The sequence below is a fragment of the Thalia democratica genome, chromosome 4, assembly GCF_965202585.1.
Source record: "Thalia democratica chromosome 4, ktThaDemo2.hap1.1, whole genome shotgun sequence".
In the NCBI taxonomy this organism is placed as follows: domain Eukaryota; kingdom Metazoa; phylum Chordata; class Thaliacea; order Salpida; family Salpidae; genus Thalia; species Thalia democratica.
The window spans coordinates 33,182,793-33,196,472 of record NC_139168.1 but is presented as its reverse complement, the minus strand read 5'-3'; the positions used below and the strand labels follow the sequence as shown (position 1 = coordinate 33,196,472).

The window sequence follows — 13,680 nt, the reverse complement described above, 5'->3', positions numbered from 1 at the left end:
AAAGTTTCTTTAATTTTTTGAATTTATCGCTAAAAACCCTGTGTAAAATATAAGACAGTTTGATGAAAGTTCCAAGAATGCTCTTTTTGATTTTAAGTAATTTTTAATTGTATTTTTTGAATTTCAAAAAATCTAAAAATGCTTTCTTAAAACTTTTTTCCCTAGGATTTTTTTTGGATAATTTCCTCATTTAAAACAACTTCAAGCCGAAAACCCGAAAGTTACACTTTTAGCTCACATACAGCTTACATTGTTTGACTTGTTTTCCAAAAGGGTCATCCATGGCTGCTGGCTTTAGAGGTAAGCAAACCTTACCAAAAGTTTTTTGTGATTTTAAGAGCACAATTAAGAAAGAACATTTTTAGAGGGGTACCATGAAATGTATTTTGAAATATCCAAAATTACATACCCCTAGACTTAGAATCGTTTAAGAGACAAGAATTAATTAAAATGTATTAACTTGAAAAAAAGTTAATTATGTAAAACCAACTAAAACACTTAACTAAAAAACAATAAATGATTTTTTATCTAAAAACAACACTTAAAAAAATATTGGGTATAAAAAGACTTATTATGAAGTTTTTCCGTAAACTTTTAAAGGATAACTGTTTCACAGAGTTTTTTTTGAATTAACAAAGATTATAAATAAATAAACAACTGATCAAGTCTAGGTGCACGAAAATTAAAATTCCGACATTTAAAATTTTAATAGTTTTAGTTACTTTCAACTGTAGGTTTCAATAAATGTATTCTTTATTTTTTTAGATATCATTAGTTTTTTAATGAGACTTTTTTTTTTAATTTAAACTTTAGATTATGGTAAAAAAAATTTAAAATTTACTAAACATATCGTTTTTAAAACATTGTGCATTTTATTTTTTAATAAATAGTTGTTACCATCATAACCTTAATAATAACATTTTATAGTATACTGTTTATCTTTATTTGATACTGCCTCTTAAAAATTATCATAAGAATTAAAGTAGTCAGTATTTTAAATGAGCAGGTTTGTTTACAAATGGGCATGAAAAGTACTATTGTTATAATTAAGTAGAGTTAGCTGCAAAGCAAAAAATCCATCTGGTAATTTAAATTTACATTTTAAAATCAACAAAATCAAGTAGAAGAAAAAAAAAATACAAAAGTATCTAAATCTGTAGCAACTTAAACCCACTTAAAATATAACAAAAAATAGCCTGAGTTTATAAAATATCTTTAAACTAGACTAAGTTTTTTAAGAAAAAACCGATTGGCTTAAATCAGCGTATGTTTTCAAAAAAAACTAGCCTGAGTGTGTGGCAACCCTATAAAGTTAATGGAAAACTAAACTTTGAATTCGGACAATTCAAATATCGACTATTTAAAATCTTAACAAGAGGTCATATCTCAAAAAGTAATATATTTCTAAAAAAAGAATATGCAAGTAGGTCTTATTAGTATCTACAATCCATTTTTAACTTTTTGCAAAATATTTAACAATTTTAAGATAAATTGAAAATTACAAATAATACTTATACTTTAAAGCTTAAGTTGGCCATTAAAATGTTTCAACTTTTCAAAATAAAAAAGGCTTGTTGATATTAATAAGATCTATATACGTATATATTTTTTAAATACTCATTACTTTTTAAGTTTTATCCCGTTAAAAAAAGTTTTTCCTTTATAATTTGAATTGTCGGGATTTGAGTTTTCCGAATTTGAGTAGTCGTGCTCCCAGTTAGTGTACAGTTGATTAGTACAAATAAAGATTAGCTTATGAAAAGAGTTTTTTTTTTAACAATGTTGTATTAACTATTAGCTTCACAGGGTTGCCACAGATCGAGCAGAAAAAATTTCAGGACTTTCTCTAACTTTTTCAAATAAAATTCTTCTTTAAAACTATTTAGAAATAGACAAACAAATACTTCAAAAACTTTAATCTATTTCAAAAATAGTTAGACTTCAAAAAAAGATAAATTGCAAAGGAGTTTTTTTAGATAATAACATTAGAAAAATTTCTTTTTTAGTGATGGTAATTTTTTTGTTAAAAGTATATTTATATCAAATTTCCTAACTATTTATTGAAAATTCTTTTTTGTTCCAGACTTTTGTCTTTTTTTTTTTTCATTTTTCCTGACCTCGTGGCTACCCTACTTAAGATTATATCTACTTCTCATTTTTTATTAATAAAAAAAAACTTCATTTACTTTTTCATTTTTATTCAAATTTTTCAAGACTTACACTCAAAAACTTCATATTTTATATAGGCTTTACTTAAAATAACTTCTGTTAAAACTATTTATAAATTGTTCTTATAGTTTTAGTAACTTCAAATAATTTGTATATAATGTATTAAAAATTACTTAACAATTGTTAAGTTTAGATTCTACACCGTGTAGATTGAAAAATAACAGATATTCTTGACAATCGTTCCCTTAATTAAACTGAAATTTTCCTGACCATTGTTGGTAGGGCACCCTACTAGGCTTAAAATTAGATGAAACTAAGCAACCAGACAACTCTTTTTGATAAATTTTTATATCTTTTATTTCAAAATATTCATTTGATATAGTCCCTGAAAAATATCATAACAATTAGAGTTTTCTGAACTTTGATCATCAATGCAGACATATTTAACATTCTATTTTCGAAAGCTAGCTCACAGAGTGCTGGGATACAAAAATTCAATTCTTATTAAAAACATTTATAACTTGATAATCTTTTGAAAAAATAATTTTACTCTAAAATTTATTTTAAGTTACCAAAACTTTTAAGCACTTGAACTCAAAAAACTTGTATTTTACTATTATTACTAAAAAACTGGTTTAGCCTGGTGGGTATGAATAAAACCTGAATATAAGACTGCAATTGTAAAGAAGCAAAAAAAAAACATAAGCTGTTTAAAAGTGAATAATGTAAAAATAAAAAACGACTTAAGGTCGTGTAATTTGAAGTACATAAACTTTTTTTGATATAAAAAACCACGAATGTGTTAAAAATTTAATTGGGAATTATCATTAAACTTCTTACTAAAACATCCAAATTTTTATTTAAAAATCAATAGTTGTAGCTTCCAGCAAATGTTTTTGGCTAATTTTCTCCAGGTTTCCAAAAATTCTGCCTAGTTTTTAAAAATACACGTTTAAGGTTCTATTTTTATTTTAAAATTAAGTTTGAGATATGGAACTGCGTTAAATAGTATAAAGAAATTGAAAAGATATCGAAAAGCATTATTAAATTATTTTCTTATAAAAAAAATTTGATAATGACAAAAAAAAATAACCATGTGATAGATTTTTTTGGGTCAAATCGAAATTTTACTACTTAACATGTAAAATTTGTTTAAAAGTCCAGGTTTTATAATTATTTTTGTTTAAATTCCAGGATTTTTCGCAAAATTTTAAAATTTTAAGATATTTTGGAAACCCTGTTTTCTATAATATTTAGTGTAAAAATTGCTTAAAACTAGTTATTAATTAGTGGTAGCCACCTGAATAAAAGCTCAAGGTAACTACTATAAATTTACAAAATAAAGGTAGGATTTTTACTATTCAGAAAATTAATACAACGTTTAAGAAAAAATGAAAAGTTTTTTTAATTTAACTCTCGTAAGCTTGAAAATTAAATTTTAATTTATTTACAATAATTAAGATAATATTCAAAAAGTTTTAAAACCACTACAGGTAAAACTTTTAACTTTATATTTCAAAAGTTTTTTTTAGATTCTGTCTACTGAAATTGCTTTTATTAAGTTCGAAGAAAAAAATTAAATCATTTTAAATAGGCATATTCAAATAAAATTTATTCCAATACTAAAATCAAATTTTATATGTTTTAAAAAATAAATAGTAATAATGCTAATTATACATTAAAATATACTTCTTTAATCAAACACGACTCAGACTAAAAATTAATTTAGATAATATTTAATTTTTTTTATGAAGTACTTGATTATATAAAACTTAAACTATCAATTCAATGTTAGATCATACCTTTAAAGAAATTAAAATTTTATATACAAAGTATATTTAGTACACAGAATTAAGAAAGTAGGGAAAAAATAAGTTACAAACAGTTTATTTTATAAAAAAAATTTAAAATATTTGCTTTCATATTTACAACATTTATACACAAAACAGATGTAATCTGCCATGCCAACTTTAATAGAGTTATTGAAATTTTTTTAAAGTAGACAACATATTAAGATTATGTTGTTTAAGTTAGAGAGTATAGTATATACAATATGGGAAGGTGTAAACATAAAATGTTGAAATTTTTCATAAAATCGTATATTTTAGGAGCCTGTAAAATCAAAGGTAGATTTTACTATTTTCTTAATGTAATTTTATTTAGTTATAAACAATTACAAAATACAAACAACTAAACTTTTTTTTTCTACTTTAAATAGAACTTATTTGTAAAAAAAATATTTTCATGATTTATTACTAAGAATTAAAACTGTCTTATTTCAATAAATATTTCTTAGCTCAGTACTTACATGACACATATCTGACAATATCAAAAGAAAGCTTGGATAATTAGCATTTATTAAACTTTTTAGTAAACATGAGCTTAAACTCACCATTACACAAAAGTAAAGATCTAAACATTAAACAAAAAAGACAAATTTGTTCAAAAATTTAGCTACCAGAGAAGCTTATAAAATAAGAGTTTTAAAACATCAAATAAAGCCTCCGCCCCATACTTGTTAAAACGAATTGCTTCAATTACTCTCTTGTAAAATTTCAATTTTAAAACAAATAAAAGTTTATACACTTAAGTACTCAGTTAGCAAATCAATGATTAGCATTTAGACAATTCTGTTCCTCTCCATTCTAAATTCGTTAATAAAAAGCAGATTGTCAGTTTTAACTCACTTTGTTCACAGAATCTACTTGAGTGTAGCATTTTAAGGTAAATTAAGTACTCATGTCCAGAATGATTTTTCAATGAAAACGTTAAGGGATAGTCAGACTCTGAGTTTTGTATTATCATGGAATTTATTATATTTTTGAGGCATTAAAAGGAATTATGAATTTAAGAATATAACAATTTTAAAACTAAGCATTAATGTTAATCTAAAATTAAGATAAGGATACACTTGAAAATAATTACTTTGTATTTTTTCTTTAATTTTAATAAACACGAAAAAATTGAAGCTAAAAAGTATGATCAAAGGGGACACGTTCAAAATCCACCCGCAATCAAAATCCACCCGCGATCAAAATCCACCCGCGATCAAAATCCACCCGATCAAAATCCACCCGATCAAAATCCACCCGATCAAAATCCACCCGATCAAAATCCACCCGGGTCAAAATCCACCCGATCAAAATCTACCCGGTTCAAAATCCACCCGATCAATATCCACCCGGGTCAAAATCCACCCGATCAAAATCCATCCGAGTCAAAATCCACCCGAGTCAAAATCCACCCGTTCAAAATCAACCCGGTTCAAAATCCACCCGATCAAAATCAACCCGGTTCAAAATCCACCCGATTAAAATCAACCCGATCAAAATCAACCCGAGTCAAAATCCACCCGAGTCAAAATCAACCCGTTCAAAATCCACCCGTTCAAAATCAACCCGGTTCAAAATCCACCCGATCAAAATCCACCCGGTTCAAAATCCACCCGATTAAAATCAACCCGATCAAAATCCACCCGAGTCAAAATCCACCCGATCAAATTCCACCCGGTTCAAAATCCACCCGGTTCAAAATCCACCCGATCAAAATCAACCCGAGCTCATTTTTTTTCGAAATAAGAATTAATTTCTAATAGAATTTTGTAATATTGAATAAAGTTATATGTTTAAACAACTATTGGTATAAAAAAGAGCAAGTATTTATAAAGAAAGAAATTTTAATTTATTTAATAAAATAATTAAAAAAATAAGTTAAACAATATAATTAAACAGCATTAAAAAAAAAATTCATAGTAGCTTTACAAGTATTTAAAATGTTTATAATTTATTAATGTTAGTAGTGTTGGTGTTACTTTTAAAAAAAGAAGTTAAAAAAAAATAAAAAAAGAATTACGCTCAGTTTCAATCCATTTAAACTTCCTTCTAATTTAATTTCCCAAAGTCAATCATAATTAAATAAAAATATTTACTAAGCATAACTCATAGTAAATTAAAATATCAAAACTATAGAAGTTTATAAATTAGAAGAATCTTTAATAACATTTATTAAGCTAAAGAAAATTACAAAAATCAAATACCAAATAATGTAAATTTATGGGAAATGTTAATTAAATGTTACAAAAAGAAAATTAAAATATTAATCTAAAATTTTTGAGCTTTTTTTTTTGATGTAAAAAGTTTTGTGTTTTGTGCTTTACTTAAATTTCAAAATAGTATTACATACAATATTTTTTTATATAAAAAATTTCAACTAACAGTGTTTATAAAAAAAAAATATAGATAAAGATTAATATAAAATTGCTACGTGATAATAAAATAAAAATCCTTTGTTAAATTTGGAAAAACTATCACCTATTAATTATATTTTAAACATTATTGTTTTCGACGTGGAAAAGACGTTAAAAGATATTTTTGGTGTGCGACTCGATAACTTTAAGGTATGTTCGTGCAAGAGGACTTAGGTCCAAATATTTTGAGCGCTTTTATTTGTCGTTTAGTAAATAATTTATTGACGTTTCTTTTATTAGTAATTTTTAAAAACAGAACATAAATTTTAATATAAAAATACGAAAACTAATTTACTAAAAATATAAATGAGGAATATGTAAGAAATCAATAACTGTTTTAAAACAATTTTATTGTTTTCTATCTAATTTTTGTTACAAATATTTTTTAGTTATTTTTTTTAATTTATACAATAATTTTAGCTGCTATAATCTTTTTTTCAAAGTGTTTAAGTTAATTGAATTTTATTTTATTAAATGTTTTTTTTATAAACCATCTATTTTTGAAAAAACTAAAAATAGTTTCGTCTAAAGTGACTAAAGTTATAAGTAATTTTAATTAGATAACAACTTAATTTGCTAGTTTTTAACTAATAGTACAAATTAAAAAGCTAAACATTTTTCTATGAATTCTAAAGTCCTTTACATAAAACAAATATCGACTCTACAATTCATTGAGTTTGCTCAAATAGCTTGTAAATTGCAACTAAAAAAGTTAGTAGTTAGACTTGAGCTAGGGAAATTATATACTTTAGAATTGTAGTAGTAAACAAATAAGTTGAGTTTTTTAGAAATGACACTATATTTATAACAAATATTACGAAAAAAAAACTTATAACATTTTTAATTTATTATTAAAATGTTCTATTTTTACATAGGTTCATTAAAAAAAGTATGTATTTCAGACAAGAGAGTTTAAATTGAAGTATAAGTTATTTTTATGAACTTTTGTACCAGACTGTATCAACTTAAACAATCGTATTATTAATTTTATTAATAGGTTAAGGCCAGTTTTGAAAGTGATTAATTGAGTGGTTTTATAAAATTTAATCTCTTTTGGTTAACGTTTAAATTTTAAATTTAAAATTGTCTAATCTAAAACTTTTAATTTACATGCGATAAATTTTCTTGAATTAATTTCCGACAATTTAAGTTAAAAGCTATAACTGCATGTTTTTAATTAATTAGTTGTAAACGTTTTATGTTTTTTTATAAATATAAAGTTGCATAGAAATTGTAATTAAGTAAGATAAATTATTATTTACTGTTCAATATTATATTGTTAATTGATATTTTTTAATTCATAGAAATGGAAATGTTATTATTTACCACTATTTTTTTTAAATATAATCTTCATATAAAAAAAGTCCATTTGTTAAAACTTAAGAAATTTTAAGTAATTTAATTAAAAATGAAACAATATTAAAATTAAACAAAATTTTATATTGGTTATAACGAATTTAAACGGTAAAGACAACTATTGTTATAACAAATTGTTTAGTAGACAAATTAACTTTAAAAGCGTGAAAATTTTGTCTAACAAATAAAACCGAAAATTAATAAATATTTAATTTAAAGTTAATATTGAAAAATCTTTAAATGGCAATACAGTAAAGGTAACTATCTAAAGTAAATTAGTGACCTTTTCTTAACAAAGAGAACTTTTATAGAAAAAATATCTTGTTAAGACCTTTCACATAAAAAAATTATATTAAAAAAAACACAAACTAAATGAATTTTAAACGTTTGCCTTTTACTTTTTTGTAATTAAAAGTAACGAAGATGCAGTTGGATTTAATCAGAGTCGGCAGACAATTGTTTATCTCGGGCCAAATTTCATGTTTCAATTTTTTCCGCGAGCCGTTGTTTTATTCAATTTTTGTTTTTAATCTGTTTTAGTCACGTTTATCTACTTAAAGGGATGAGGCCTGGCATATTTAAAATGTATATTTTTTTCTAAAGTCGAAAACTATTTTTTTTAAAAACTTGTGTCATATTATTATTTCTATCATTATTTACAAGGTGTAGATCATTAAAAACAGGTGTAGATCATTATGTACACTTTTTATAATCAATTTCTATTATTTTATTTGTATTTTCTTTTTAGTAGTTAAAAAAAATCTTTTTTTATTTAATGCACAGCATATCACGTATTTAAAATTTTAGTGATTTTGTTAAACTAGTTAAAATATAAACAAATATTAATACTTTCATTTTAAACAGTGTAAGTTTTTCTTTTAAAACCTTTAAATACCTTAATAATCTATCTAAAGTTTTTCGGGTTGCAACTTTTTGAAACAAAAAAAGTACAACAGTTACTTCAACCCAGTCACCGTGTTTTTAAAAGTTAAAAACATGTAAAATTGCCAATTAAAAAAACTTTTCAATATTATATAAGTAATTTATCCAAGTACGTAAGCTTTTGTTGTTTAAAAGGAAAAGTAAAGTCTAAACTTTAAAGAAAAACTTCTAGATTTACTATCTGTCTTTTTTCACATCTAAGGCTTAAGCATAATAAATGATTTTTGAATGATATTCAGAAACTTAAAAACAAACTATTATAATTTCTTTTTTGAAAATTTCAATTTAAATTTTGTTTTGTTTAGTTGACCAAATTTACATGCTCGAGGGCCACATATTTACACTTCGAGGGCCGCAGTTTGCTGACCCCTAAATTAAATGGATTAATTTGTAGTATAAATGGTAGCTTTCACTTGTAATACTCAGTTTTTATAAAAATTATATCGTGTGACGTATTTGTTTAAAAATTACTTAAAAGTTCTAAATTATTAAATTTTATACCTAGAAACAGTAAATTATAATTGATTGTCGTGTAATTGTGATTGAGATAATACAAGATTATTTTTTCTGGCACATCCTTTAATTTTCTAAAAGTTTTAACATAGTCATATTTGTATAGTAAAACTTTAATTTATTTATCCTGACGTTGTTAAACTTTTATTAGCTCTTATAGTTATACTTATATCAAAAACAACAGTACCTTTAAAAGCTGCTTGCCGGCTGTAGCTATTCAAAATTATATTCAGTAATCAAAAAAACAAATATATTTTTGTCAAAAATTCCTTATAATAAGCAAAAATACCAAATAACAACTCAAAAAACCTCACAAAATAAGTTCAATCTGTAGTACAGTTTTTATATTCTTAAGTCAATTTATAAGGGACAAAAATACAAGATTTTATAAGTGTTTTTTAAATAAAACTTGTTTAAGATTGGTACTTTAGAGTGGTGAGATTTGTTTAAATGATACTTGATTTAAAAAGAAATAAGTAAACAAGGTGCTTGTTTCGATTCGGTTGGATTTTGACTTTGGTTGATTTTGTGTCGGTAGGATTTTGACTCGGGTTGATTTTAACTCGGATAAATTTTGATCGGGTGGATTTTGACTCGGGTGGATTTTGATCGGGTGGATTTTGACTCGGGTTGATTTTGATCGGGTGGATTTTAAACCGGGTGGATTTTGATCGGGTGGATTTTGAAACGGGTGGATTTAGAGTTGGGTTGATTTTGATCGGGTGGATTTTGAACCGGGTGGATTTTGATCGGGTGGATTTTGAACCGGGTGGATTTTGATCGGGTGGATTTAGAGTCGGGTTGATTTTGATCGGGTGGATTTTGAACCGGGTGGATTTTAATCGGGGGGATTTTAACTCGGGTGGATTTTGATCGGGTGGATTTTGATCGGATGGATTTTGAACCGGGTTGATTTTGATCGGGTGGATTTTGACTCGGGTTGATTTTGATCGGGTAGATTTTGACTCGGGTGGATTTTGATCGGGTGGATTTTGACCCGGGTGGATTTTGATCGGGTGGATTTTGAACCGGGTGGATTTTGATCGGGTGGATTTGGAATGCGGCTGGATTTTGATCGGGTGGATTTTGAACGCGGGTGGATTTTGATAGTATACCGATCAAAGTACCAGGATTTACAAAAAAAACTTTTTGATCATAGAGCTATATACCATTTGTTTGCTTTTTTTTGAGCTAGAAAATTAGTAAGTTATTTCATTAGCCAGAAACGTACAGTAAAAAGAAAACATATCATGCACTTTAATTCAGAAAAACTAGATATGGAAAAAGTTAACGGTATTCAAATGGTAGAAAAACTTTTTGCCTAAAGTAATTTTTTAGGCATATTAACTTGTTAAAAATCTCAAAAGTTTGTAAAATTTTAAAGTTAAAACCTAATTACTTATTAAAAAAAAAATTCAGCATTTATTTTCACACAACTGTAAAATTACACTATTAGTCTTCAACTATAACAGCATTGCAAACAAAAACAAAAGAGATTACAAGTTTAAAAATATATATCTTCATTTGTCTGATGTTATATATAATTATATATAAACATATAATAAAATATTTTTTTAAAGTTCTGGTCGATAGTGCTCAACGAATTGATTTGGAGCTAAATACCTAATAAATTATATAAAAAAAAAAGGTTTATACGACCGTTTCGTATATGAGATATATTACCTCATATAGTTATCAGTAAAGCTAAAGTTTATTAAAAGTGTTTAACAGAAGTTTAGAATTTGAAAATTTTATAATTATTACGACGTAGTAATAATGAAGGTATTTGTACAGTAGGGTAAGTTTAAAAAACACTCTGATTTTTAAGAATTTAAGCAAAAAAGTTAAACAAGGAAGGTTGTTTTAATAAGAGCAGTGAATTCATATCGTCTTGTCGACGTATGAAAAAGCTCCTATTAAAATACAATATATTTTAAAGTATTTTATGGTCACTTAACTGTGGTTTTTGTGAATTTTAGTTGTTTGATTAATTAGTTAGAATGTTAGATGGAAGATCAATTTTTGTACCTAATTTTTTAATGTACAATATTACATTCTTACGTCATTTTGTTTTTTTGTACAACTTTTGCATCTTTGTTTACCAAAGTGCTTTTTATTTTAAGTTGAACTAGCTGATGATTAAAGCATTTAGATTTATGAAACATATGTACTAATATTTGTAAAATCGTATTTTTCTAATAAACTATTTAAAAGCCCTTCAAGTGGGCTCTGTAGAAGGTGTTCAAGTTTGAATAATCATATTTTATATACAAATATTTATATATAACTTCATACACAATACAAAATATAATCTAACTATTACATTAAGAGGTAGCATTATGCGTTAAATATTTTTGAAAACTTTTAAAGTATCTACGGTTTTGTTTCTAAAAACCAAATCACAAAAAAATTAAAAATCTTTAGTAGTTGATAAATAAAAATTCTGGTGTAATATGTATACTTTTCATACAGCTTCAAAACATTAATTAATGATAAAAACAGTGACTTTGTATAAAATTTATTGCTAAGACAACTCTGTATTTATTTTTTCATTGAGTAAATAAAAAACTATTTTAAGTATATTTTTTAAATGCTTAAGTTTTAAAATTGTCTAATTAACAACCTACAACTATCTTTTAAAGTATTAGTTTTTTTAATTCACTTCTTTTGAAGCAACCTCGAAAGTAATTTAAAAATATTTTTTACTGGTACTTTATTATGCGTTTTCACATGTGTTAAACTTAAACATGTTATGAGCTTAAAATATAATGTTTTCAATAAACTACCACAAATAAGCAAGAGTTCAAAAATAGTTAAAGGCATTATACACACAAAAAGCTGTCAATGCCGCTAATATTGATAAGTTGACTCCCATTTCTACTTTCATCTTTTTGAACGTCTTGTTTGTGTCCATTTGAACTTGCGTGATGCTGCCGTTTTTGTTTTTGTGTGGAAATTCAGTTTCGGGAATTGAAACTTTGAGAAATTTGCACAAAGGTTCCCAGCCATCATTTATGTCAAACCGGAGAAATTGATCTTTTGGAGCACACTGTATGCAAGTAACCCTTTTAAAAGTAACATGCAAATTTTAAAACATTTTAAAGTATTTTATATTGTTGGTTTTAATTTAACTTTACAGCAACTTACGTTTTTGACATAAGCATTATGTCGTCGGTAAGCATGTTTTATGAGCAGTTCATTTTCCGGGTACTTTCCAAAGAATGATGATTTCTTTTTTATACCATAAACAGCCAGAACTGTTTTTTTGAAAATAATAACGTTTTTAGTACGTATTTAATTTCACTTTTTTTTACGAAACCATTAAAAACTTTTGTTTAACTAAATGTACTAAAAGATAAAAACTAACTCATAGCTTGCTTGTAGGCGTTAAAATGGTAGTTGGTTTGAGATGACCACTTCAGTAAGTAGTAGATTAGTTTTTCGCCCGACTCTTTTTGCTTTAAGAAGCTCTTGTACCATTCTTGTTCTGGTCGCTCGCAAAAAACTATCTGTTTGAAGTTTGCATGGTCGTATAAAACAATTTTTTATTTCTAGTTGTTTCTAAATATTTGGAAAAAAGTAAATTTGGTTTTCATATTACAATTAGGTTTTAGAAGATTTATATTTGATTAAAATTTGAAGAAAATCAACAATTTACTAATCCACTTATATTTTACGAAATGGTTATAGTTTTCAACAACAACAAAAACAACAACAACAACAACAACAACAACAACAACAACAACAACAACAACAACAACAACAACAACAACAACAACAACAACAACAACAACAACAACAACAACAACAACAACAACATTAACAACAACTAACTTTTGCATCTGGAAAAGCTTCTAAAATTTCTTTCCAAAAGAAAAACGCAGGTATGTCTGTTACTGCATCAACATCTTTGTACATTTCGTAGAACTCATCTTTAGTTCCTCCTTCTTTGAAAATTTTCATCCATTTGTCACCCAAATACTCGTAATTTTCCATAAAGTCGTAAACGTTATATCCTAAAACTCTAAGAGCTTCAGCCATTGTTTTTGTACCGCATTTTGAAAAACCGGCAAATATCACTTTCATGGTATAGTCTAATTAAAAACTTGCTAATCTACAGAGATAGATTGATTTTTTAATTTAAGTAAAATGTTTACATCTATGTTATATGGGTAACCAAATCGATGTAAAAATCTTAGATATGTCAACTTAAAATCTAATATAACGAAAAACAATTAACTGTGGTAGAAAAATACAACATACATTTTTTTGATATAATCATAGACTATTTAAGTTTTTGATTTTAAGCAAATGAGTTTTACTCGTGCTGCTTAAGTTAATTATTTACTTGCTTATATGTATAGAAATTACATATTGCCTGAGCATTCAATTGCAGTTGTTAGACTACTATGCAAACAAACCTTATACTTCAAAACTTAGTGTAAACAAACTAA

At 25.6% G+C, this 13,680-nt stretch overlaps 1 protein-coding gene across 1 annotated transcript; it reads right to left on the bottom strand.

Moving 5' to 3' along the window:
• Positions 1 to 12,029: 12,029 nt before the first annotated feature.
• On the bottom strand, positions 12,030 to 13,312 carry LOC145833276 (uncharacterized). The gene is made up of 4 exons (XM_082940466.1): positions 13,061 to 13,312; positions 12,594 to 12,735; positions 12,374 to 12,483; positions 12,030 to 12,275 (listed from the first exon to the last, which is right to left on the bottom strand). Exons 1-4 carry the CDS (start codon positions 13,310 to 13,312, stop codon positions 12,030 to 12,032), a joined length of 750 nt encoding a protein of 249 aa, XP_082796592.1.
• Between the last annotated feature and the right edge of the window lie 368 nt (positions 13,313 to 13,680).